Here is a 24,369-nt window from a genome sequence, read left to right on the forward strand (position 1 = left end):
ATAGCACGGTTCCCGGCAACCTGGCACCCCTCTTTTCTTTTCCCCTGTCCATGATTGTGGGGGGCTGTCGGAGGGTCACTGCCCGGATGGTTGGACCCTTGAAACGGACATGGTTGGGGCGCCCTGTTGGTTAGTGGAGGAGAGAGAAAGAGCTGTGGGGTGCTTCCAGAATGCAATTGCTAGACTTACTGTCCTAGAAGGCTGTGATACAGGCCCCTGTGTATAGAGGCAGCCCTGTGTTTCAAGCTGTTTATAGCCAGAGAAGTCCTTTATGGCTTCAAGGTCTCATCTGTAAAAAAGAGTGGGCTGGATGCAAGGAGTCTGACCATCCCCACGCGGCGAGCCTGGCATCCGGGGCCCAGTGAGTTCCCGCCCACCCTTTTCCCTCAGGGTTGCTCCGCATTCGGGCCTGGGATGTGAGGACGAGGTGCTTCCGGACTCGGCCCTAGGCCGCCCCTGCGTGGCTGTGACGTATTTCGCCCCGCCTGCCTTGGGTGGTGACGCGGATGGCCACGCCCCCGCGCTGACGTCATCGGCCCGGTTCCCTCTCCGGGGAGCGACGGCGGACGCGCGGCTCCCACCCCCTCCCCTCTCACGGGTTCTCCCCTCCCCGGTGGCGGCCGCGGCCCGACCCTGTGGTAGGCGATGGCCCGGGCCCCGAGCGCGGGCTAGCGTGCCTGGGTGCCCGGCCATGGGCTGTATCGGCTCTCGGAGTCCGGCGGGTCAGGGTAAGAGGTGGAGGCCGGGCACGGGTTGGGGAATTGGGCTGCGGCTGCCGGGTGCGCGGGCCGCGGATGGGTGGGGGCCTTGAGGAGGGGGCCGGTGTCGGGAGAGGGAGGAGCCTGCACCCGGGAGGCGGGCCAGACAAGAGGAAGGAGAGGGCAGGAGCGGAGAGGGGGCCAAATCCACTCGGCTTCGCTGCCACGGCCTGTCTGCTTCTGGGCTTTGCAGGCTAGACTCGTGGGCTTTCCACCTGGATTTCCACCGCTGAGGGGGGTAGGAGGCGCACAGCCTTGGGAGGGGCAAGGTGTCCATGGCGACTGGCCTTCCACACCCACACACTCGTCGCCCCCAAGGCCCACACCTCTCCTTTACTCTGCCCTGGGAGTGGCTCTGGTGGGAACCTGCCTCTCCTAGTTGTGTCCCAACCCCCTTAAAGGGGGCAGTCTGCAAAGCCCGTCAAGCACCCCACTATGGAGGTTTTGGCTAAAAACTTATCTCCTCCCTTTAGAGTCAGATGGCTGATGGAGGAGACTGAGGCCCCATTTGGGGCACCTGTGAGCGCCTGATCACCTTAACTGTTTTAGTTCCCTTCCCCCACTCCCCAACAAAAACAAATCCTCATACTTTGTGGTGAGAAAGAGGAGCTGAGAGAGAGGCCATTAGGGCTGCTTACAACTGCTGATCCCTGCTGCTTGGGTCTTGGTTCCCATTGATGGTGGTGCACTCTGGGGCCTGGCCTCAGTCCTTTGCAGCTGAGGTCTACCAGCCTACTTTTCTTAAGTGTCATGTATTTCTCCAAGCCTGAGGCCAGGTGGGGAGTAGTGAGGTTGAGGGCTGGGTTTATAATGGGTCCTGGGCTTCCAGGGCAGGTGGTCGGTCATACAGGCCTTAGTGTGGTTGGTACTTGAGATTCTTTGGAGCTAAGTCTCTGGCTGAGATTTGTGCTTTCCTTGGGTTCCCATGAGGAATTATGGGATTTGTAGTCCTAAATTAACCTCATGACTTTCGAAGTTGAGAAGCTGCAGGCTGCTCTGATCCTTCTGGCCCTCCTAAGGCTTGAAGTTCAGGAAGTCATTCCCTCCTGTAGTCAGGAGAGAGTTTTGCTGACCTCAGAAATGGCTTTGAGAGCCCTGATTAGGTACCAGCTGGGGGCCAGGGATGGCCTGTAACCTTGTATCTTCCTTCTGGTTGGTAGCGTTTCTGGGGACCACCAGCTGGCTGAGGCTCAGGGACAGAGACGGCTGCTCCAGCTAAAGGTCAGTTGTGATGTACATTGCCTGTTGGCACCGTCTAGGGGATGGGCCTCAGCTTCCTGAGCTCCAGAGAGCTCTGCTGGGCCCTTTGTACTCCCACCTCCTCAAAGCCAAGAGGAAGGAGTGTTCTCCTTATGTGACTAGGCACAGGTTCCAAGTGGGGAGGGGACTGGCTCAGCATCCGGAGCCAAAATAAGAATAGAACTGGGAGCTGAGCCTGGAGCGGTTCTGGGCTTTTGGTTCTCTGCATCAACACAGCCAGCATGCCTATGATTTCTGTGCTGGGCAAAATGTTTCTGTGGCAGCGTGAAGGGCCTGGAGGACGATGGACTTGTCAGACAAGTCGCAGAGGTGAGACCAGCGACTGTAGATGTGATCTGGGAGGTGAGGGGAAGCTGAGGGATAGGGTCCTCAGGTGGCAAAAGGAAAATTACTCTGGCTTAGATATTGGGAACCAGGATGAAACAGGAACAACCAGGCTGGGGCCAGATAGGGCATCAGGAAAAAAGCTTTAGGGGACTGGGGTGAAAGAAAAAATCATGGGTTTTTCAGAAGAGAAAAGAACTGCGTACCAGCTGATGCTGGCGAGAGGAAAGAACCAAGAGAAGGCAGGCACCAAGCCTGTAAAGGGTCCAAGGCGGTGGTGGGGAGGAGGATGGCGATGGTGGTGGAAGAACGCAGTGTGCTTTCCAAGAGGAATGGATAGGCCGAGAAACCCAAGACTGAGAATTTATGAAGTTTAGGTTTCATCCCTAGGGTTCTGATGGCAAAATATCTCCAGAGGAGGAAGGGGGCCCACTGGCTGCCACAAAGTGGCCCCAAGGGCCTGAAGGTCAGGAAGGGGTTTTCAGAATTGTGGAGAGCACCAGGTGGTTGCTGATATTCCGGGAGGTGGGGGTGGGTGAGGAGAAATGATATGGCAGCACCGGATGAAAATGGGGATTTTGGCAGAAGTGGGAGCCCAGGTGAACAGCCTTTCCCCCACCCCTCAGTGGCCTCGGACCCCGCTTGGGCTGTGGAGTGGATCGAACTTCCTCGGGGCCTCTCTCTATCTTCCTTGGGATCTGCTCGGACCCTCCGAGGCTGGAGCCGGTCCTCCCGCCCTTCCTCCGTGGACAGCCAGGACTTGCCAGAGGTGCTGGGCCCCTGGTATTGGTAGGGGGAAGGGGGGCCGCATTCACATGAAGGGGATCAGTATCCCCCACCCCCGCCTCGCCAGCCTGCTTCTGGCTCCCTTTTCCTGCGAGCGGAGGCGCTATCCGGCCGGCGGGGCCCCAAGGCCGCCCCCGCGCCGGTCTGCTCTGCTCGGCGCGGTGCCAGCGGGCGGGCTTTGCTCCCGCCTTGGGCGCTGACGTCAGCGCATCCCAGGCCGTATCCTGGGAGACCCTGTTGCATGGTGATGGGTTGCCAGGGAGACACACACCTTTTCTCTGGGCCTGGGCCGCAGCTGCGCGGCACGGATGGCAGTGGCTGGGGGCAGTGAGGGGAGGGAGGGAGAACAAGCCAGGAAACACCCAGCAGGTGCTCCTCCCCCCGGGCCTGGCCGGAAGCTAACGGCGCCACCCTGGGGCCCCTGTAAGCCAGGTACTGAGGTGGGGGTTGGGGGGAGAGCAGAGGGTGGGGCTGAGGTCAAGGGAGCAGGTGGAGCCCCTCTTGTGAGGGGTGGGAAGCTGATCAGGAGAGCTAGGCAATTCCGGGGAGGGCACATGTGCCTCTGACTTCATTCATTCTTTGAGGGAAACATTTGCGGGGCTTGCCAAAGAACACTGAACCAGGTTGGGGTGGAGGTAGGAAGCCAGGTGAATCAGAGTCAGGCCCTGCCATCCCAAGATCCCTCAGGAGAGATGCAAGGGCAGTGCTGGGGTGGGGGTGGGGGCTACTGAAGAAGAGACAGAGAAAGCTGGACTGAAAACCTAACAAGAGGTGACACTTGAGTCAGGCCTTAGATGGTAGGGAGCATTTTGTCAGACAGGGATGGCGTTCTTAGCCCAGGGGAGAATTGGGTTCCTTTGCCTGGGAGGCAAGAGGGCTGTTTGCTAACAGGGAAGGTGGAAGTGGGCTTGTCCTGGGCAGAGCAGCTAGGTGGCAGATTCCAAGGCCTGGAAGGGGGCAGGAGGTTCAGAGTGGGCTCCTTCAGTGCCTGACTGTGAAGCTAGCACTTCACTGGGCAGTGGAGGAGCCCAGAAAAGATTTTAAATAAGGACATGTGACCAGTTGCACTCCGGGGAAGATTATTTGTTTACATTTATACTTTGCCTCATTCACTCAGCCTACGTATTTAGGAAGGTTACTCTGTACCAGGCCCTGTGCTAAACACCGGGGTCACCAAAAGAGACCAGATTCCTCCAAGAGCTAGAGACCAGTGAGGGGCACCAGTGACCAATAAGGAAACACACGAAGTAGACCAAGATTACACACACAGGGTATGTTCATAGAGGATGGTGACTTGTTACAGAGGGAGGATGGACAACTGATACAGTAGCCAGGAAGACCCTGCTGAGGCTATGATGTTTCAGCCGAGACCCAAAAGATGAGAAAGAGCCAGCCAGCCCCAGGGGGAGGGAGGGGAACACTTACACAACATTCTAGGCTGAGAAAATCGCATGAATTGAGGGAGCTTGGGGGGCCACAGCTGTGCTAATCTGGACATGGGGTATTGAGGGCTTGAGGGAGGGAGGGAGGGCAGTGAGAGTAGAAAGGATGAGCAAGCTTAGGGGAGAGTTGTTGGTACATCTGACGTTTGGAGTCAGGCTGAAGGGGCCAATGGTTGGGTGATACAACGTCAGGAAGCAGGACCAGATGTGGGAAAAGGTACTGGGTTTGGTTTTGGTCATGCTGAGTCTGCGGCTGTAGAAACAGAAGACTGAGATGTCTGAAGACTGAGAGGAGGAGAGGGGCAAAAAGGAGAGAACCCGAGGAAGTCCTTGATGGTGTAGCTTTCTCCCTTCCCCCTTTTTTTTCTTATCAAAGGCCCCACTCCATGGTTCTTGACTTTCCAACCTGCCTCCTTCCTCTGGGAGCTGGGAAGATGGGGCTGGGGGTGGCAGCTGCAGTTCTGCTCCTTCAGGTCAGCCCAAATCTCTGCTGCTCCTTGAGAGAACATGGCTTGCTGGCCCTGGCTTCTTATTGTCCCTCTTACATATCCCAGAAGCCACTGGCACATATGTGCTGCCCTGGCATCTCTTCCCAGCTCCTGTATCCCCATGACATCTTGGGTGGGCTGTGGGCATGGAGGGGGATGCTGTGGTTGCTGGAGCACTGACCCTCTGCTGCTGTCAACCCAAGGTGAATGTTGGAGACACAGTCGCGATGCTGCCCAAGTCCCGGAGAGCCCTAACCATCCAGGAGATTGCTGCGCTGGCCAGATCCTCCCTGCATGGTACGCACCCTTCTCCCATACCTCTGGCCAGTTTGTCCTTCCTGCTTCCCTCCACCCCCCTTTTTAAAAAGATTTTTATTATTTATTTGACAGAGACACAGCGAGAGAGGGAACACAAGCAGGGGGAATGGGAGAGGGAGAAGCAGGATTCCTGCCGAGCAGGAAGCCCAAAGCGGGGCTTGATCCCAGGACCCTGGGATCATGACCTGGGCCAAAGGCAGACAGACCTTTGACTGAGCCACCCAAGCGCCCCTGTCCTTCCTGCTTCCTTTTGCACATACCCTTCAGGATACAGCTCACTGTATCCTGTGAGCTCTAGCTGGGATCTCCCTCTTCCTCCCCTTCTCAGATGCCGCTCAGCTCCCTCTGCCGATCCAAAGGCACATGTGGACCCTAACTGCCACCACCCTTCCATATCCCTCCATGGCCTGTGCCCTCAGCAGGCTTCCTCCTCCTGCCCCACCCGCAGGTATTTCTCAGGTGGTGAAGGACCACGTGACCAAGCCCACCGCCATGGCGCAGGGCCGAGTGGCTCACCTCATTGAGTGGAAGGGCTGGAGCAAGCCAAGCGACTCCCCTGCTGCCCTGGAATCAGCCTTTTCCTCCTATTCAGACCTCAGCGAGGGCGAACAAGAGGCTCGCTTTGCGGCAGGTGGGGACAGGGGTCAGCCACATGTTTGTCATTGGGATGCTCTTCCCACAGCCCCATCTCTTCTCTCTCCTGTCTCCAACCTGAGCCCTGGTCTTAGTTCTTCAGCTAATTAATCCTGCTAATGAACCTTCTCTGCTGATAAATTCTTTGGCCTCCCTGACAGGCGTGGCTGAGCAGTTTGCCATTGCAGAAGCCAAGCTCCGGGCATGGTCTTCAGTGGACGGCGAGGACTCCACCGATGAATCCTATGATGAAGACTTTGCTGGAGGAACTGACTCAGGTGAGGGATAGGCAAGCAAGGCCAGTACTCCCAGCTGGTGGGACGGGGGCACTGCCTGAGAGGCCTTGTGATTCAGAGCTCAGTCTTCCGAAGGGGAGGGTGGGGCAGACCCTGTCCAGGCAGTCGTTGACCTTCCAGGGGCAAGAGAGCTAGTCATGCTCATGGGTGGGCAGTCAGCAACTGCAAACCAAGTAGTTCCTTTTGCACACATGCTGAACCTTCTCTGCCCATCTGTGCTGTTGGGCCTCATGGTCCAGAGACCTCCCTGACACCTTCTGGGCGACTACATCTCTTGGGGCGGGGCGGGGGGGGTTCTGCTGTGCCTTCCCTTTTCGTTTCGGGGGAGCCCTCTGGCAGCTGTGGCAGCACAGATGGACCGGCAATGTAGCACCTCCCAGGGCCTCGGCCCCAGGCAAACAGGAAGGCATGCTGGGCCCGGACTGCCCACAGGGCTCTGCTGGCTCAGGCTCAGCCTCCTTGAATTCCATCTGAGACCTGTCTCTGGGCTGTTCTCTGGGCCTGTGCTTGCAAAGGGGACCCTGCAGGGCTGTGCAGCTGTGCACGGCCCTCCTTTCATCTTCCAGTTCCTGGACCACATGGCTGACTTCTTCTGTAGCTTCTGGGCTCATGCCTCACGACACCGCCCCCATCCCTGTATGTCTTTGCCTTTGAAGACTGCCTCCACCAGCCCCCACCCATCCAGCTAATTAACAGATTCTCCAGGGCCAATCCAGGAGAGCAGATTGGCAATACATCAGACCTCTGCTGTGGTCCAGAGGTGACTGATTTGGGTGCCTGAGGCCAAGACGGAGCCTTGAACCACAAATGTTCTTGTTTGATTGAGTTCCAGGCTTGCTTTGACCCCTGGTATAATGATAATAACTTAACATTTATCCAAGGCCACTGCTACCCCACATAGAACCTTTGTGCAGATTCGAAAAAAGCACCTGTTTCTCTGGCAGGCACAGCCCCATGTTAGGCCTCGTTGCTGGGTGAGCAGAGTGTGGGCTGAACTCCAGTCCGCCACTCACTGCCTCGGACAGGTTTCCCTTGTGCGGGGAAACCAGCAGCACCACCTTGTGTGGTATCTGTGCATTTATCGCCCTCTTACTGTATACTATGTTCTTTTATATTGGATTCCCAAATTTATTATTAAGGAAACATAGGCACTGAGAGGCTGTGACTTGCCCAAATCTACCCAGCTCCTACCCTTTGCCCCCAAAACTAGTGGTGCCGAGGCTGGAGCAGGGAGAATGTGACTTCCAGGTGGGCCGACTGAAACAGGGCAAGTAGGGCTAATCTTTTCTCTCCCCCCTGCAGAGATGGCCGGACAGCTGCCTCTGGGGCCCCATCTCCAGGACCTCTTCACTGGCCACCGATTCTCCAGGCCTGTGCGCCAGGGCTCTGTGGAGCCTGAGAGCGACTGCTCGCAGACCGTGTCCCCAGAGACCCTGTGCTCCAGTCTGTGCAGCCTGGAGGATGGGTTGCTGGGCTCCCCAGCCCGCCTGGCCTCCCAGCTGCTGGGCGACGAGCTGCTCCTCGCCAAACTGCCCCCCAGCCGGGAAAGTGCCTTCCGTAGCCTGGGCCCATTGGAGGCCCAGGACTCACTCTACAACTCGCCCCTCATGGAGTCCTGCCTTTCCCCCGCCGAGGAGGAGCCAGCCCCCTGCAAGGACTGCCAGCCTCTCTGCCCGCCACCGGTGGGCAGCTGGGAACGGCAGCGGCAAGCCTCTGATGTAGCTTCTTCTGGGGTGGTGTCCTTAGACGAGGATGAGGCCGAGCCGGAGGAACAGTGACCCAGATCATGCCTGGTGGTGGCATGTGGCTCCCGGCCACCGCTGGGGGCAGAGCCTCTGTGCCCAAGTGCGGGCGAGAGGCTTCCGGCAGAGCTCCAAAGCCTAGAGGGCTCCTGGGAGCGCTCACTCCTCCGTTGTGTGTTTTGCATGAAAGTGTTTGGAGAGGAGGCAGGGGCAGGTTGGGGGCGCATGTCCTGCCCCCACTCCTGGGGTTTGCCGGGGGTTGCCCGGGGCCCCTGGGGCATGGCTACAGCTGTGGCAGACAGTGATGTTCATGTTCTTAAATCAAAAACGCCACATACACATTTCCTCCTTGGATGATGTGAACCCCTAAGGGGGTGGCTGTGACTGGGCCTTGTGGGGTGGAACAGGAGGGAGCCCGGCGCCCCCGCCCCCTTCCCCACGCCTCTCTCTTCTCTGCTTCTCTCCACCTCTTAAGTCCATGTGCAGTGCTCGATAGAATCCCCCTACCCCAGGGTGGGCTGGCTCTTACCCTCCTGGAGCCTAGGCTTGAGCCGCCCCCCAAGGGCCCCTTGCCCAGCTGGGCTCGTGCTGTGCTTCGCCTCTCCATCATCTCTAAATCTTCTTCTTTTTCCTAAAAAAAGAGGGGTTTTGGTCTGTTCTTTCAGTCGGGGTGTTCTCTGGGAGGCACTGGATTGATGAAAGCATCTAATCTCCACCCTTTTCCTGGCCCCTTGTAGGATGTGTGGGCAGGGTCCCAGTGGCTCCCAGCCTGTCTGGCTGCCCCATACCCCAGGTTCTCCTTAGAGCCAAGCTGGGAGGAGGAGTGGGTGGCCCTGGTTGCTGGGGAGCCGTGAGTGACGGCCATGTTCTTCCAGAGAGGACCACAAGGGGGCCATGCGGGTGGCTGGGCAGCTGTCTGCTGACGCCTGAGCCTGGCAGGAACTGTGCCAACAAGTGACAGTCATATGGGAGTGTCTCTCCTTGGGGAAGGAGGAGGGTAGTGCCTTTCTTGGCTGAATCCAAGGCCAAACTACAGTACCAAGGGCCTCTGCCCCAGCTAGGGTTTGATAACCGAGCAGTGGCAGCTCTGTGGGTCAGTATTCCATAGACACTGAGCTCTGGAGCTGGGTGGCTGTGGGGGCTGTGGGTGGCTGAAGAATTCGGAGCCTTGTAGGCTTTGGCAGGTGAGACGGCCCAAGGTAAGAACAAGAGCTGATGGGCACAGGCATTCTATACATAAGTGGCTCATTAGGTGTTTATTTTGTTCTATTTAAGAATTTGTTTTATTAAATTAATATAAAAATCTTTGTAAATCTCTATATACATCTGGTCATTGGAGGAGGTTCCAGTATAAACCCATCTTAGTTCTACCCTTTTCCCCCTCCAAGGGGGAGCAGGGGTCCAGTGCCTCCACCCCTACCCTGTCGGGTGGATGCTGGTCTTCCTGCCCATGGAACATTTGCTGCAGGTGGGCACTCAGAGTCCGGGGAGGACCAACTGGGAGGAGCTTGGGACCCCCCAGGCCTGGAAGGGGGGCTAGGGCTCCAGCCCTTAGTGTAACCACCTCCTTTCCCACGGCAGAAGGAACAGGAGAGCTTCAGGATCAGCACGGCCACTGCCATCTCAGGCTGCCCATCTAAGGGTTCACTGGCACTTATCATCACTGTCAGAAGGGCTCCCCTCCCGGGGGAGGCCATGATGGGAGTGGGGCCCCCAGAGTGCATGCACCTCTGTGGTCTCTGTGTCACTGCTGCTGGTGGCGCTGTCACGGAAGCTGGCAAGGGGCGGCCGCACTTTGACGCCCTGTGCTGTGACGGAGCCCTCAATTGCCTTCCGGAGCTGGAAGGGGGAGAGGGTCAGATGTGCAAACTCCAAGCTCTGTGCTCAGACTCCACCCCTTGGTGGGCTGGACGCAAGCGTGCATGCCTTTTCCGAAGCAGAAATGGTTTAGTGGCCACTGATCATCTCACCTCCTTTAAAGTGACAATCCCAATGAGTCTGCCGATACTGGTGACATAAGCGTGGTCCACTCCCAGTAGTGAGAAGATGGTGTGAGTCTGTGGGGTCGGGAGAAAACACACTGGACATCACACGCAAGGGTACGGTTTTAAATCACTGGCCAGAGCAGCCCAGGACAAGATGGGGCTGGGGGAAGGAGGGGCACCCTAGATGGTCGGGGGAAGGGAGAACCACCAGAGGGAAAAGAATGAGAATGTTTCCACAGCCAAGCCTCAGAAACATGATAATGGTTATCTTTACGTTCCTTATGTTGATGAAGAAACAGAGGAAGGATTCTTCGTCCCAGGTTAGAATAAAGGAGGATGATGGAGGAGAGAACTGTTCAAATATGACACCTAATGATTGGCCAGGCACTGCGCTAGGTCTTTCTGAAATCAGCAACTAATTTCAGTCCTGTTCTGAGATGTAAGGATGCTACCCATCCTGTGGGAGAGGCAGCACGAGCTCAGTGCTGAAGTGACTTCACAGCTCCAGAAGGAGCTTTCCCTCATGCTGCCAAAGGAGGAAGTGTGACATCAGTTCTGCGCAGGTGTCCAGTCACAGAGTGTCCCTGCCCTTTAAGGCCATCAGCCCTAAGCTCTGTGCCTCTCACCCCGACTTTAGTGGCTGATGCATGCTTCCTATTTGCCTCCAGCTGGCTGGCTGTTGGAAGTGGCCCCTCTCCCTGGCTCTGACCGACTGTCGTGGGCGGAAGCACTCCATGTCTCACCTATAGTTTGGCTCTCCCAGGGCTGAGTAGCATCCCAGGTACTGTTCAGACGGAGCCTGAAGTCCGGGGAAGCGACAGCCATCCACAGCCTCCCATGTTTTTCTTGGTTTGGGCTCTCCTCCCAACTTTCACATGTAATCCCCAACGGCTCAGAAATTATCAACCAGTTCCCCTTGTGTCCTAAGTAGATTTTCTTGGGCCAGATGTCTTGAACACCACTCTCCTGATACAGCACTTCCTGGAATTTGGGGCCTATCACTTATTACTGTGTTTTGAGTGTACTTGTAAGCTTCTTGGCTTAGTGTCTGAATCCAAATGGGCATTAATAACCCAGCTTTCGAGTACCAGTTACTCAGAACTCATTATAACTGTCTGAAAGCTTTAAAAATATTTTCTTAAAACAGTTACTAAATTTTTTTTTTAGTAACGGACTTCCAGAACTTAACTCTCCAGCTAAGGCATGACAGTACCTACAACAGAAGTTAGAAGTTCAGTGTTAGAACAGCTTCTCTGTGCTCTTTTAATACCTTTATCATAACTGTCCTGTGGTTATTAGCAAATTCTTCCTCATATCTAACTTGAATTCTACGTGCTGCATGTTTCCTTTAATTTCCTCCTCTGACTTCAAAGGGAAATATACCATTATGAGATTTCTTGTCTTAATAATCCCTAACTTTGTCTTCTTATGGTTTAATTATCCCTCTATCTTCTCTCAAGTGTCCTATTAGATCATTCCCCTGGATTTTTCTTTTTTTCCACGGTCCTAGTGAGAATGAGCTTCTGGGAGGCTGTCTGTCTTTTAGGTTTGCAAACCACTGGTCCCGGGCAGTCACCAAGCACTGCTGATTTGCTTTCAGAACATCTTGGCCATTCTCTCTGATGCCCTCACCATCCTTACCACAACATCCTCGTGAGTTCTGTTTTTGGTCTCCCTTCCCTCTAACTTGGCTCTGCCATCCTCTGAGCTTTCTCAAACTTGAATTAGCTCCTACTATGGCCAGCACTGTTCTAAATATCCTGTATCAAGTCCTTCCTCCAAAGAAAAACCTTTGACTGACAAGGAAAGTGAAGCCCAGAGAGGCTAAGAAATTCACCGAGGCTACACAGCCAGCTTACACATGGTCAACTGAGGATTTGGGTAAAAGCCTGGCAGTAGCTTTGGCAACCTTGCCTCCCCCACTGCTTGCCTGCCTGCAGGTGGCCTCAGAATGAAAGTGGCATCGTGCCGGTAGGGTTGGTCTACTCTAGTCTCCCTGCTTCCTAGTTTCCAATGAATTCTCTCTCCTCCTGAATGTTCTTCTCCTGAACTTGATTAGGCTACTACTGATTGATTCCTCAGGCCTGCAAGGACATTTTGAATTCTAATCTTTTATGTTCTTATCGCGTCCAGTTCTTTGTACTTTTGTTAGTCGGTTCCTCAAAGGCTTCTTCTCTTCCTCTGATTTTTAAGTTTGTAACAAACACCTACTTTGTTCTTTTTCACTTAAATTTAATTAGACACCAGGAAGCCCATTGGAGGGCCTGCACATCTCGCGCTTGGGAACAGTGAACTGACAGGGGGAGGGACAACAACGTAGCCTTCTGAAAGAATCCTGGGACTGAGGCCAGGAAATCTGGGCTCTGGGACTCATTCTGCTGTACTGACTCAGGCAAGGGACCTCCTCACTGCCTTAGTCTCCCCGGGTATTAATTAAAGTGGTTAAGTCCCCAGGCTTTTGGGTCAGGCCACCTTGGGTTCCAGTCCGATTGTGCTGCTTACTAGCTGTGTGACATTGGGCAACTTGCTCAACTTCTCTGCATCTCAATGTCCTCATCTATAAAAACTGGAATATCACAATATCTATTTCTCAGTCTTGTTATGAGGATTAAATTAAACATGAAAAACTTAGCAAGTGCCTGACACATAGCAGACACAAAAAAAATGGCAACATTATTATCACCATCATCATCATGGGATATTTGAGGACTCAGCAGGATGACAGAAAAACTTTAGAGGTTTTAGGAAGAAAGGCTTTAAATAAAAACTCAGTGTATTCTCAGGCCTATGGATTTTCTTGCAGTTGTACTGTAGTTTCCCAGTTACTCTGAGATCTTTACCCAAAAGCTTATACATTCCTTTATTGCCTTTTGCTTTTTTTTTTTTTTAAATACCTTTTGCTTTTCTGTTTCTTTGTGCCCTGTGCTTTCTGGTCCAGCCCCTGCTTGTCTGAGATAGGCTGGCTCTTAGGCACAGTTTGCACCTCGGCTAGCTGCCGGGGCTGCAGATCTTGGGAGCCTTCCTCCGCTGCCTGTCGGCAACCCCCATGTCTTGGAGGCGTGCACTGTTTAAATCTGTCAACAATGGAGCTAAAATACTTGGGTTTTTACCCCAGCACCCTCCTGGGTTTGCCCGCATTCCCTTAGAAGCCTGCAGGTGCCTGCTGATGCAGTGGCTCCGTGCTGGGGAGCCCCTACCCTCCAGTATCCGCCTCTCCCTCCACCAACCTGTCTGCACTCAAGTTTTCTCCCCACTTCTGCAGGCTGTCTTGCCCTTCTCCTGAGCTAGCTTCCTGGTTCTCTACCAGTTTTCCTTTGGCCTACATTAAGTCAGACTTTCTGGGGTCTGACATTCCAAGCCCCCCACTAGGCGTTTCTCATCTTTGTTTATCTCTTCTCTGCAGTGTCTCCACCCCTACTTGGATGTTTGTTAGCTTGTTTATTGGATTTTCTTGTCCTGCTTGTTTCTCACCCATTTTTTTCAGCGTGGGTGTATCAGCCTTATTGGGTGCTGGCAGTCTCCCGCCTGGCTCTGACCCTAGCCTGGCCTTCTGGCTTCCACCCAGCTCAAACCCTGTCTTTGTTGCCGGTTTGGTCCAGAGTTCCCTGGGGGCAAGGCTGACCAGAGGAAAAATGATGCCTGGCTCCCCAGTAGGCAGGAAGAGGCTAAGGGGCCCTGGCTCCCAGCCTCCCATCTTTTGAGGCAGTGTGTCTGAAAAACATCTCAGCAAAGAGCCTACCCTCTGCTGTCCTGTTTTCCCCCACTGGCCTGTGTCCAAAGCTGCGGGAGGAACTAGATCCCCTCCAACCCATGCTCCTGAGAGCCCAGGCCAGCCCCCGGGCCCTGGCCCCTACCTTGTGCAAAGAGGTCCGTTCTACCAGCTGGAATGGGGCAGGGTCAATTTTGCAGTCACTGAAGTTGACAGGTTCATCCAGCTGCTGTTCCTCCCATTCCAGAATCTGAGAGTATGAGACCAAGAGGATTAGGGCAAAGGTGCCAATATCTGCTCTCAGCTCCCTGAAAGCAGGCCTGCCCCTTTTCCCATCCCATGGTCCCTCCCATGGGGACAGCGGCAATGATGATGACTACATACTCCCAGGCAGAATGAGGGTCCAGAGTCCAGTCACACCTTACCTCCTCAGGGCTCATCTCTCCTTCCAGGTCTGAGTCACTCTAGGAGAGAGGGAGGGAGGTTGGCAGCTAGTAGCTGGGGGGAGGTGGAGGAAGGTGTAACCCCCCACCCCAGCTTGGAGAGGCTGATGCCCTAGACCCCAGCCCTCCCTGGCTAGTGCTCCTGAGCTGCAGGAAGGAAGAGAGTGCTTACCGCCAGGGAGATTCGGACCCGCTTCAGCTTGCGCTTGTCACCTGATTCCGACTTCTCCAACTTTGTTAGAGCCAGAGAGAAGAGGAGTTGATGTTACAGGGAGGGAGGTGAGGGTAAGCGGCAGAGCTGAGAGGAAGGGCACGCAGCAGGGACAGAGCTGACGTCTGGGAGGGCAGAAGGGCAGGGAGAATGGAGGCAGGCTTTGCAGGGTAAATGGAGAGGTAGTCTCAGTGTCAGAGAGAGCTGGAAAGAAAGAGACAGAGAGACTCCAACCACTCACCTCTGAAGCAGCCTCGGGGGGTGGACTGCCACAGAAGAGGCTCCTGAGAGTGATGCCTGCCTGCTCCATGTTCCCTGTGTTCCCAAACACAAGGTGGGGGGGTGGGGGTTGGGGGTGGGGGTGGCAATGTCATCTCTGAGGGAGAGGACCAGCAGGAGGTGAGGAGGGCAAGAGGAGGGTGTCCAGGTTCTACCCCAGGCCTGTCTGGACAGCCTCTCACCTGGGCTGTGATCAAGTAAAATCTCAGGGGTGGGTTCTGGCTCTGCTGGTGGGAGGCAGGCTCACCTGTGGGACTCTCCCCAAGGTTCACGGTGTTGCTGGGCCCCCTCTTGAGAGCAGGTTTCAGGGGCTTGTGAGTGTCTCCCCGGGCTGCAGGGAAACCTGAATCCTCTGTGTTCACCTACAAGGGCAAGGAAGGGGCTGGTGAAGGCTATGGCCCTAGATTGCCTCTATGTCGCCCTCCCAATCAGTCTACATGGCATTTAGGAAGTTTGTGCGCCTGTGGCTCTTTTCCTCCTCACCTGGAAGCGGACAGAGGCCTCAGGGCTGGGGGGACTTTCCTGATCAGGAGGTGGAGAGGTCTGGGCAGCCCGACGCTCTTGCGCATACTGCCGCCGGCGAGCTGGGCTCAGCTGGGCCGCCAGCAAAGCCACCACCTGTGAGCGCTCAATGGAGCCCAGGAGGATCATGGACTCTGGACAGAGCAGGAGCGAGGACGAGCGAGGACTCAGTAGCTGGGCGGGAGGTCCTCCTACCCAACCCCCTGGCCTTCTTTCACACCCCGAGTGTGGCCCTGGACACAGGCCACATACCAGAGGGAACTTCTGGATGGCCAATGCTGGCCTGATCCCTTTGGAACCAAGGACACTGGTTCTGAGCTTCCTGAGCTCTCCCTCTTCCTGAGTGGCAACCCTGGGAGATGCCACTAGCACTGGGGTCCCCTCCTGCTCTCACCAGGGGACTCTACGAGGGCCAACATGCGGCCCTTGGTCCTGTGCAGAGCCAGCCGAAGGTCTCGGAAGGTGCAGCTGAGGGCCACATAGGGAACGTCCCGTACCATGATGTCCTCCACTCGCATCCGGTATTGTCTGAGGGCAGACGGGAGGCACTGGGTATGTGCTCATGATGGGTAGGGTGGCCCAGAGCACTACATCCAAGGGCCTTAAAGAAGACCCTAAAGCCTGCAGGGACAAGAGCTAAAAGGCAAGGAGTATGATCAAGTGGGGCCAGCCATGGCCTCCCCCACATTGTGGACGGGGCAGCTCTGGCCAGGAGGGAGCAGGGCAGCTGGTCTTCCAGCTTCGCTGGCTGAGGACCTGGCTGGAGATGGGTCTGAGGGGTCCTCCCAACCCTCACCCGCACCCCCCTTGTCGCTCAGCCCTCCATACTGGTGGCGGCCCCAGCCCAGCTCAGGCAGATAGGGCAGTTTCTTGATCCGGATGATGCTGTCATAGAGTGAGGGCTGTAGGCTCTGGGCAACAGCGTTGGCCAGGATGACGGCGATCATGACGGGTAGGATGTGGGCGATCTGGCCTGTGAGCTCGAACACGATCACAGCCGTGGACACTGTGTGTGTCACTGCTCCTGCCAGAGCGGCTGCCCCTGGAGAGAGGCACCCAGAGTCTCCTCAGGGTGCCCAGGCTCCCAGAGGACCCTCCCTGCCCAGAGATGGTCCTCTGGGAGCCTTCAGAGCCACCCAGTTACAGACCTGGAAACTGGCTTCTGCATCTGAGGGAAACCTGGTTTCTGCCAGCAGGGGGCACCAGAACCTCAGACACAGTGGCCAGGCCAGGGGTCTTCAAGACAGGTGGGGCTCCAGAGCACTCACCCACCACTGCATAGCCCCCAGGAACGATCCGGTAGGTGCTGCCATCAGTGTGAATCCCGTCTGGGAACCAGGCAGCCATGCTTTCGCCCACCAGACGTCCGAATGCTGCTCCTTCAGGGAGGGGGGTGGGAAGAGAAACAGGTAGTGGAGGGGGAGGGTGGGGGGCACTAGGAAGAAAGAGGGTCAGAAGGTGGGGAAGGGGCCAGTGGGTCACTCAGTACAGGGGACAGTCAGGGGGGTGGGGGCTGGGGCTGGACCAAAACCCACTCCCAGGCAGAGAGGGGACGGTTGGCGGGTGGGAAGGGTGCGGGCAAGGACAACAGGCAGCTGAGGACTCACCAATGACAAAGACTGGCATGAAGGCCCCGCAGGGCACTGGGATGGTAGTGGCCAGCGCAGACATCCAGAACTGTGGGCAGTTGGCTGTTCAAACAGGCAGGAGTCCCCGCCAGGCCCCTGACAGCCCCCAGCTCCACCCTGAGGAGCCTACCTTGCTTATTATCCATCAGACACAAATTTCCAGCTCTCCCAGAATCCCCCAGAGGCGAAAGAAGGAGGAGGACTCCAGAACCAGATGGCTTAGGTTCAAATCTCACTCTGCCATCTCGCTCTGGGCCAATTACATAACCTCTTTGTGCCTGGACTTCCCATCTTTAGGACAGGGCTACTGACAGTTCCTTTCTCACAGTACTGTTGTGAGGTTTAAAAGGGATTACCATACGGGAAATACTTAGAACAGTGTCTGTCACCTGGCAAGCCCAGGTCAGCATTAGCGACATACGTAAGGAGTCCTACCTTCATGAGAATGAAGACGACCAAGGTGAGGAAGACATTGGCACGTGGCGGGCTCCAGGCCTGTGAGGTTCCTGGTGGCTCGAGGTCCTCCACCAAGCCCCGGCGGACCCATGTCCGGTTGTCAAACAGGGTGACCAGAGTTTCTTTCTGAGAGAGCTACAGGGGAATAGGCGTGCCTCAGGCCGGCGGATAGACAGCATGAATGGTCTCTGACCCACAGGAGAGCAAAGGCTGTTGGGTTTAGAAGGGATATACCCCAAGGCAAAGCCCAAGTCTCTGTTCTGCCTGGATTTACCTGTCCAGCCATGAACTGTCCAAAGCCAGGGGGGAAGGTCAGAGTGGAGATGAGCAGGGTCACCAGAGCCGGGAAGAGCAGGCGTCTAGAGACGTGGGTTTCATAGCATCAAACTCGGGCGGTGTACCTACTACAGACTAGTGACAGTGGTGCCCTCACACACCTCAGGGATCACGTCACAGTGGAGTGTTGGCCCTCACACTGAAGCAAGCACACAGTTGTGAGAGACGGTCCCCTTTACTGTTCCTGGTGTGATGGCCCCAAGGGAGAGGGCCGTCTGGGTTCTTATCAACCCAAATGTCTCTCTGTCAGCTTGTAACTCCTCAGGTAGGCAGCAGAAAGGCCAATCCCCGCCCCAGCCCTCTCTGGGACACCTCTGAGCTGTGACTCCTCCCCTGTTCTCGGGAGCCCCAGCTGAAGGGTGCAGGGTGCATCGTGTGAGTGTGGAGAAGTTTCTGCCTCTGTCTCTCTTTCTGTGGTGACTTAGAGTGAAGGTGAGTGTTGGAGAGAGCTGGGGTCACTCATGAAGTTGACCAAAGGTACCAGAGGGAGCAAGTTCAGTGGGCTGCCCTTTCTCTGAAGGACATCAGACCCAAGAGAAGTCACGTCTCAGGCCTCCCCACTCCTGATCCTCAAGGTCACAAATGAGAGAACTGCACTCTGAAAAAAAAACTCACCTACCTCCATGCTTCCACAGCAGGAATTAAGACTCAAACTCTCTCCAGGAGCACTGCCATCTGGCCAGGCCAAAGCCAAGGGCCTAAGGAAGGCTTAGTCTTTTTTTTTTTTTTTTTCTTAATATATACTTTTAAAAATTTTTATTTTTAAGTACTCTCTACACCCAATGTAAGGCTCAAACTTAAACCCTGAGATCAAGAGTGGTATGTTCTACTGATTGAGCCAGCCCAGCACCCCATGGAAGTCCTACTCTTTAATCTAAAATGCCTCGACGAAAAATCCAGAAGTGCCAATTTTGAAGTAACCTATAAAAAGCCAGAATGTTCAATCATCCTGGAAAATACTATTGGCTGCTGTTCTCAACCAAGTGCTATCTCACCGGCACCTTTAACTGCTATCTGCCATCTCACGGATCTCTGGCCAACCCCCCACCCCCAACCCAGAGAGGCCTAAAGCCCAGATCCAACTTACTTCTTCATGAGGAAGCGGTTGATGGTTTTCTGCTTCCGCATCACCTGCACAATCTTCCTGTTCAGGTAGACGAAGAGCGCTCCCCCAAAGCCACTGGCAATACTGGAGAGGGGAGAAGCACCAGAGTAAAGGGGGGGAGGTCTTCCTTCTTTCAGCTCCTCGTCCCCGATGCACCCTGGTTCCCTGAGCTCCTCACCCAATGACCGCAAAGGCTGGCAGCTCCTGGAGGTCGAAGGGGAAGTCAAGCCGGAACCGGGTTTTGAAGAGAGCTGTAATGGTCTCTGAAAGGAAAGCAGAGACGCGGAGGGAGGCAGGTTTAGTGTGTGGGCCCCTCTGGAGCCACCTCAGGGGCTCCCCTCAACCCCCAGTGACCCCCCCCCACCTTCATCACGGTTCCAGACTGCCAAGACCCGGAAGATGAAGGCACTGAAGGTGGCAGCGAAGAAGCCTCGCCAGTAGTTCCGCACTGCGAAGAAGGTGGACGTGACCTCGATGCTGAACAGGACGCCTGCATGGGTGGGGGGACAAGGCACAGTGCCGCCTGAGGCCTGGGCCCAAGGAGGGAAGGCCAAGGGCAAGGCTGGGGGGGTTCGCCTCACTGCCTACCTCCAATAGGTGCCGCAAAGCAGCAGCCTACGCCCACGGCACAGGCAGCGGCCAGCATCTCTGTGTTCCGGGATTCGTTCTGCCAAGAGCCGCGGTGGTGGGGATGGGTGTCAGCATGACCCCCACAGCCCACGCTGCCCCTCTACCTTCTCCCAGGGTCTCCCTCACCTCATAGATGCCCCCGAAGAGGGAGAGGAACTTGCTGAGCAGGGCAGCACACATGCTGGCGATATGCACAAAAGGGCCCTGGGGGGTAGGAACAAGTGCTGAGTTGGTAAGGGACACACCCTGACCCTGGCCTGTTTCCTTCTCCCCCTGGGAGGGACTCCTTCAGGCCCAACCTGGGGTTACCTCTTTGCCAAGGGGCATTCCACTGCCCAGGGCACAGGTTAGCCCAATGACCTTGGCAACAAAAGTCTTCAGGGTGAGGTATTCCTTCAGCACCACACCCCGCAAGATGGTCTTCATCTCAGGGATGCCGGAGCCTGCACAGGTGATGTCCCGGGAGAGTCATTTGATGTGGCCGTTCCAGGACTTCTCCTCCCTGCCCTCCCCTTCTCTCCCACTGTACCAACAGCCTGAGGAGCCAGGATCTGTGTGAATCCAGCTGAGAAAGTGATGAGGACGATGGGGTAGGTGACCCAGGCCAGGTACTGGAGAAAGAGGCTGGTGTTCAAACCCCGGGACATCCACTGTTGAGCTGCGGGGGGAAGATGAGCTACTGGACCTCAGGGGTACACACCCAGTCCCCACCTAGCTGCTGCGACATACTGATATGGCAAGCTATCCCAGGGAACGCCGATCACAGAGAGCCTAGGCACAAGGGGTAGAGAGGGGGCCCTAGAGGGCATTCATGGAGACAAAGATCACAATAGGTAAGCTGGTCAGCTGGGGAGGGGAGGGAAATTATGGCCTATGGGAGGGGCAGGGATGGTGCCTGAACAAGGGGCAATCAGGCTGGCTGGGGAAAGTGGTCAGGCACCAAGGAGCCAAACTACTTGGACAAGTGTGGCATGGAGGAAGCAGGTTGCTTCTTCCCATCTGCTGCCTGCCAGCCCTTGTCCTTACCCTGTAGACAGGCAGCGATGGCATAGTCCATGGCCCAGCTGACCAGAGCCATGAGGAGCCCCAGCAGGACCAGGAAGATCCAGTCTTCACCAACCCTGGACACCAGGAACTTATGGCAGCGTACGGAACAGACTGCGAGCAGGGCAGAGAAGAGTGGGCAGGCTAGCACCAAAGTGCTCCTACCTCTGCCCCACTCCCAACCTGCCACCTCCTAGTGGGTAGCTCTATGGAACCCACCCCCCTAGGCACAGCAGCGAGGTCTCCTGCCCCAACCCAGGTCTCACTGCGGCATCGGGCGCAACGGCTCTGTCCATATTCCAGAAGCTCTGGAGGAGCCCGAGAGGAAGGTGGACCCCTCCAGGTCTCGGGCCCTCCCAGGCGAATCCGAGCAGCTTCCTCTTTGGCAAAGGCCCCAAGGTCCTGAGTATACCGGCCATACATCTGAGCAATGGGGAAGATGGGGGCATCAGCAGATGTGGGCTGAATGGGGACCACTGCATCAATTCCCCTTCTCCCAGCCACCACACTATATGCCCCCTTGACTTGAGGTGTGGAAACAATGCACACTGTGGACTGTGGGGGCTGTGCTGGCCAGACTGATGGGGACAGCCAAGGTACAGGGCACAGTGCTGGGGGTGGCAGAATAATTGGTCCTCTTCTCCCAGGCCTGCCTGGGAGCACGGAGGAGGAGTGGGAGGGAAGTCCCCAGAGGAGGAAAAGATGGAAAAACCTAAGGCAGTCCAAAAGTGGGAGGAGGGAAGGTCAGAGAATAAGGGATGGTCAAGGACGGAAGGGTAACAACAATGAGGGCCTCAGGGAGCTGGGGGCAGCTGAGTTGGGCCTAGGAGCAGGCGGGGCCTCAATCCTTATCACGTTCCTGCTGGGCTTCTAGCCTGTGACCAACACCGCTGCACCCTTCCCACCCACCCTAATCCTCTTGTCCCCATTCTCCACCCCTACCCCCACCGGCCTCCCAGCCCAGCTGGGAGTGGAAAGTCTCTGGGTGGGTGGAGAGTGTTGGGTGGTCTTAGCCCCCACTCTGGAGCTCCACTGGTGGGCTGGGGGGTGGCAGAAGCAGATGGCTGGGCTGTGACTGGGGATGCTGGGATGCTGGGAGGGAGAGTCGCTGAGCCTCAGCTAGACCTGCCAAGCTGGGCGTGTGTTGGGGGGCGGGGAGGAGTAGATTCCGGCTGCCACCCGCAGAGCTTCGGGACACAAAGGGCTCCTGTTGGGGCTGGGGTTGGTGGGGGGGGGGCGAGGGAGGGAAAGATAGAGACACAGAGAGAGAGAGTGATAGAGAGGGAGGAGAGGGAAGCAGAGAGAGGAGAAAGGGAAAAGAGAGCCCAGAGGAAGAGGCAGAAAAGAGAAAAGAGGAGAGGAGAGGGGAAGAAGGAAGGAGGAAAAGAGAGAAAGAGTACAAAGAGGCAGGACACAGTGCATGATGGGGAGGTGATAGGGTATGAGAGAAAGACAAAGGGATTAGAAGGAGAAGGGGGAGAGGCTGGAGCAGAGTGTTGGGAGAGAGCCTGACCCTGAGGTTTCGTTCCAGAGATAGAGACCAGGCGGAGGAGGTAGAGATGGGGCTGGTGCAACAGACAGACACCATTTCAGAGGTCAGGGGCCTGGCTTCCTTGCCCAAAGCCCCATTCTCAGCCAGTGCAGACTGAAAGACACCTCCCCCACTAGCCAAGGCTGGCCCCTCTCCCCTTGCTCCACCCCTGCCCTTGCCACCTCTCCCTGTCATCCTGTTTCATCCAGTCTTTCTCATAACGGGCACCTCCCAGCCCCAGCTACAGCCCAGGACCTCTCCTCCTGGAGACATTCCCTCCCTGCCTCCTTCCTGGGCAAATTCCAACCCAAGCTGGTAAAAAGGAGCCACAGGGCCCATTCTCTTCCCTCGAGACTGGGTCCTCTGCCCTGTGACACAAGAAGGGGCAAAAGGCTTTGGAAACACTAAGTTACAAGGGTGACCATAATCAGCTCACAGCCCCAGGACCCCTGCTTCTGAGTCAGCATGGACAAAGGTCCCCATTCCCACACCCATTCCTGCTTGACACATCCTCCCTAAAGTTCCTGTACCCCGGGATGCAGGTCACCTCTTCCCCCGGAGAATCCGGAGGGGTTCCTGCCAATGCTGGGTTGCCAGCCCCCACAGGGGTAAGGGCTGGGGCTGGGTTTGGGTCTGAACATCTTTCTACACACTCTTGTTTCTACTTTCAGCATAGTGCCAAGCACTTAGTGGGGACAGAGGGAGTGTCTCGGATGGTGGAAACGGGAGGGAAAAGAGAAAAAGTTCAAGGGTGAGTGGTGCTGGGAAGAGGGTAGTGGGGTGCTGAGACCTCAGCCCAGGTGGTGAGAGGGAGGAGCAAAGAAAACGCGTATGTTGGGGTGGTAAATGGAAGGATACCTGGGATAAGCACCTGATGTCCTTGTCCTCTGCAGTGGCCCCCGCCCCCCGCCCCCCACCTCGGTTGCATGCAGCTTTCCACCCTTTAGCCTTCCAGCCTCTCAGGCCCTCGAGCCTCAGTTTCCCCAGCTCAGAAGGCTAGGGCGGGGTTAGGGTAGGCCCCCGAGCCTCGCGCTTCCAAGGGTAACCCGGAGCAGCGGTCCCCGAGTGTGCTCCCCAGGGCTCGTCTCCGCTTACCAGGGTCTGCTCGTACTGCAGCGCCCGCGGCTCCATCCCTTCCGCCGCCGCCGCGGCCCCCGCGGCCGCCATCTCTGCCTACAGCCCTCTGGCCTCCCGCTGTGGCTCGGGCTCGGGCCCCGACTCCGATCCCAGCCCGCAGAGCCCCCGCCGGCAGCCGTCCCGTCCCTGCCGCCCCGGCGGCCGAGTGCAGAGTGCGGCGGGCCCCGGGCGGGCGCTGCTGGCTCAGCCTCCCGCTCGCGTCCCCTCCTCGGCGGGCGGGCCGAGGGCGGTGCCCTCCGCGCCACTCCGCCCGCCCGCCCATCCACGGGGGCTGGCCCAGCCGGGCGGGGGTCTGCGTTGGGGCCGCCTCCCGAACTGCCGGGAGGCGGAAGGGGGAGCTTGGAACGTTCTACCTGGTTCCCCCTCTGCGCCGAGGCCTGGGACTGAGAGGGGCGCGGGGGGCTAGAGTGGGGGCGGGGCCGCTGGCACGTGGAGGGGCCGAGCCCGGCCCGCGGTGCCGGGAGTCCCGGCTGGAGGGGCTGATGGGGCTGGAGACGCCGGGGCGGTAGGGCCTGGGGCCGGTGCTGCAGGGCCGTCTAAATCAGGCTCTGGGCTCTGTCTCTCAGACTGGAGCCCACTCTGGCTTCTCCGGAGGGGCCAGCGGCTCAGACGGGCCTGGCAAGGCCCCTCTGCTCTGTCGAGGGTGAGAAGCAAAGGTGGGGGGGACCCAAGACGGGTTCGCTAGGCCTAGAAGCCGGGGCCGAGGAGGTGATGCTCGGAACGGAGACGCTCGGTCTCTCTCATTCTCCTCCCTCCTCCTCCTCTTTTCCGCGGCTCCCTAGGAAGTCGCACCTGGAACAGCCCGGCCCGCGGGGTGTACCCGGGTGGAGGTGGGGAGGGAAAGTGAAGGGGTGAGGCCCGAGGGAAGAGATGTCTAGGTGCTGGCGAGGCCTCCTGGAAGGCGGGCGTGGGGGTACAGAGGTCGCTTTTTCCTGGCAGGGCCCAAGGAGAAACTCGAGTAGCTCCTGACGTCTCGCCACCGTGGGGGAACAGAGGCGAACAGCCTGCTGGGGCTCTGCGTTCTCTCTCAGGGTCCGGAGGAGGATAGAGCAGAGGGTGGGGTGAGCACAGGGTGGATGGGCAATGTAGGAGCTAGTGCTGGGGGAGAGATCAGTGCACAGGAAACAGGGAGTGTGCTGGACGACGCAGGACCAGCATGAAGGGGCATGTGGGAGGCAGAGGCAGTGCCAGAAAGGGGACAGTGTGAGAGGAGCCAGCACCCAAGAGGAAGGGGCAGTAGAAAGGAAGAGCCAGTGTCTGTGGGAGAGGACAGTGCCTGCATGAAGGAGCCCATTGACCAGCGTCC

General features: G+C 56.9%; 2 protein-coding genes across 9 annotated transcripts; one reads left to right on the plus strand and one right to left on the minus strand.

Annotated features, from left to right (window-relative positions):
- Positions 1-63: 63 nt before the first annotated feature.
- Positions 64-9,354, plus strand: FAM131A (family with sequence similarity 131 member A). 6 transcript variants are annotated; one of them, XM_004745160.3, is made up of 6 exons: positions 64-728; positions 1,919-1,979; positions 5,262-5,355; positions 5,825-6,007; positions 6,171-6,287; positions 7,608-9,354. In XM_004745160.3, exons 3-6 carry the CDS (start codon positions 5,286-5,288, stop codon positions 8,081-8,083), a joined length of 846 nt encoding a protein of 281 aa, XP_004745217.1. In that variant the 5' UTR covers positions 64-728; positions 1,919-1,979; positions 5,262-5,285; the 3' UTR covers positions 8,084-9,354. The 6 variants fall into 6 exon arrangements, with proteins under 6 accessions (XP_004745217.1, XP_004745216.1, XP_004745218.1 ...); XM_004745159.3 differs by lacking the exon at positions 1,919-1,979 and adding an exon at positions 2,969-3,111; XM_004745158.3 differs by lacking the exons at positions 64-728; positions 1,919-1,979 and adding exons at positions 2,004-2,327; positions 2,969-3,111.
- CLCN2 (chloride voltage-gated channel 2) lies at positions 9,276-23,281 on the minus strand. 3 transcript variants are annotated; one of them, XM_004745153.2, is made up of 24 exons: positions 23,022-23,278; positions 20,662-20,818; positions 20,378-20,509; positions 19,881-20,009; positions 19,661-19,794; positions 19,478-19,555; positions 19,310-19,388; positions 19,086-19,211; positions 18,900-18,984; positions 18,704-18,805; positions 17,555-17,639; positions 17,260-17,415; positions 16,804-16,873; positions 16,465-16,575; positions 16,025-16,238; positions 15,591-15,724; positions 15,158-15,330; positions 14,922-15,036; positions 14,637-14,710; positions 14,357-14,416; positions 14,167-14,205; positions 13,887-13,991; positions 10,018-10,104; positions 9,276-9,886 (listed from the first exon to the last, which is right to left on the minus strand). In XM_004745153.2, exons 1-24 carry the CDS (start codon positions 23,091-23,093, stop codon positions 9,692-9,694), a joined length of 2,712 nt encoding a protein of 903 aa, XP_004745210.2. In that variant the 5' UTR covers positions 23,094-23,278; the 3' UTR covers positions 9,276-9,691. The 3 variants fall into 3 exon arrangements, 2 of the variants coding, with proteins under 2 accessions (XP_004745210.2, XP_012908037.2); XM_013052583.2 differs by lacking the exon at positions 14,357-14,416; XR_198931.2 differs by lacking the exons at positions 9,276-9,886; positions 10,018-10,104; positions 14,637-14,710 and having other exon boundaries at positions 13,890-13,991; positions 14,357-14,599; positions 23,022-23,281.
- Positions 23,282-24,369: the final 1,088 nt, after the last annotated feature.

The sequence above is a fragment of the Mustela putorius genome, unplaced genomic scaffold (genome assembly GCF_011764305.1).
Source record: "Mustela putorius furo isolate JIRA1106 unplaced genomic scaffold, ASM1176430v1.1 tig00003834_pilon_pilon_pilon, whole genome shotgun sequence".
In the NCBI taxonomy this organism is placed as follows: domain Eukaryota; kingdom Metazoa; phylum Chordata; class Mammalia; order Carnivora; family Mustelidae; genus Mustela; species Mustela putorius.

Excerpts from the sequence above, each read along its gene's own strand:
- FAM131A (XM_004745158.3), top strand. The coding sequence starts at position 2,240 with ATGCCTATGATTTCTGTGCTGGGCAAAATGTTTCTGTGGCAGCGTGAA. Across the intron at positions 2,328-2,968 it reads TTGTCAGACAAGTCGCAGAG|TGGCCTCGGACCCCGCTTGG; the intron begins GTGAGACCAGCG and ends CCCACCCCTCAG. Across the intron at positions 5,356-5,824 it reads GGCCAGATCCTCCCTGCATG|GTATTTCTCAGGTGGTGAAG; the intron begins GTACGCACCCTT and ends CCCCACCCGCAG.
- CLCN2 (XM_004745153.2), bottom strand. The coding sequence starts at position 23,093 with ATGGCGGCCGCGGGGGCCGCGGCGGCGGCGGAAGGGATGGAGCCGCGG. Across the intron at positions 20,819-23,021 it reads TGCAGTACGAGCAGACCCTG|ATGTATGGCCGGTATACTCA; the intron begins GTAAGCGGAGAC and ends CCCATTGCTCAG. Across the intron at positions 17,416-17,554 it reads GACAGTTCATGGCTGGACAG|CTCTCTCAGAAAGAAACTCT; the intron begins GTAAATCCAGGC and ends ATTCCCCTGTAG.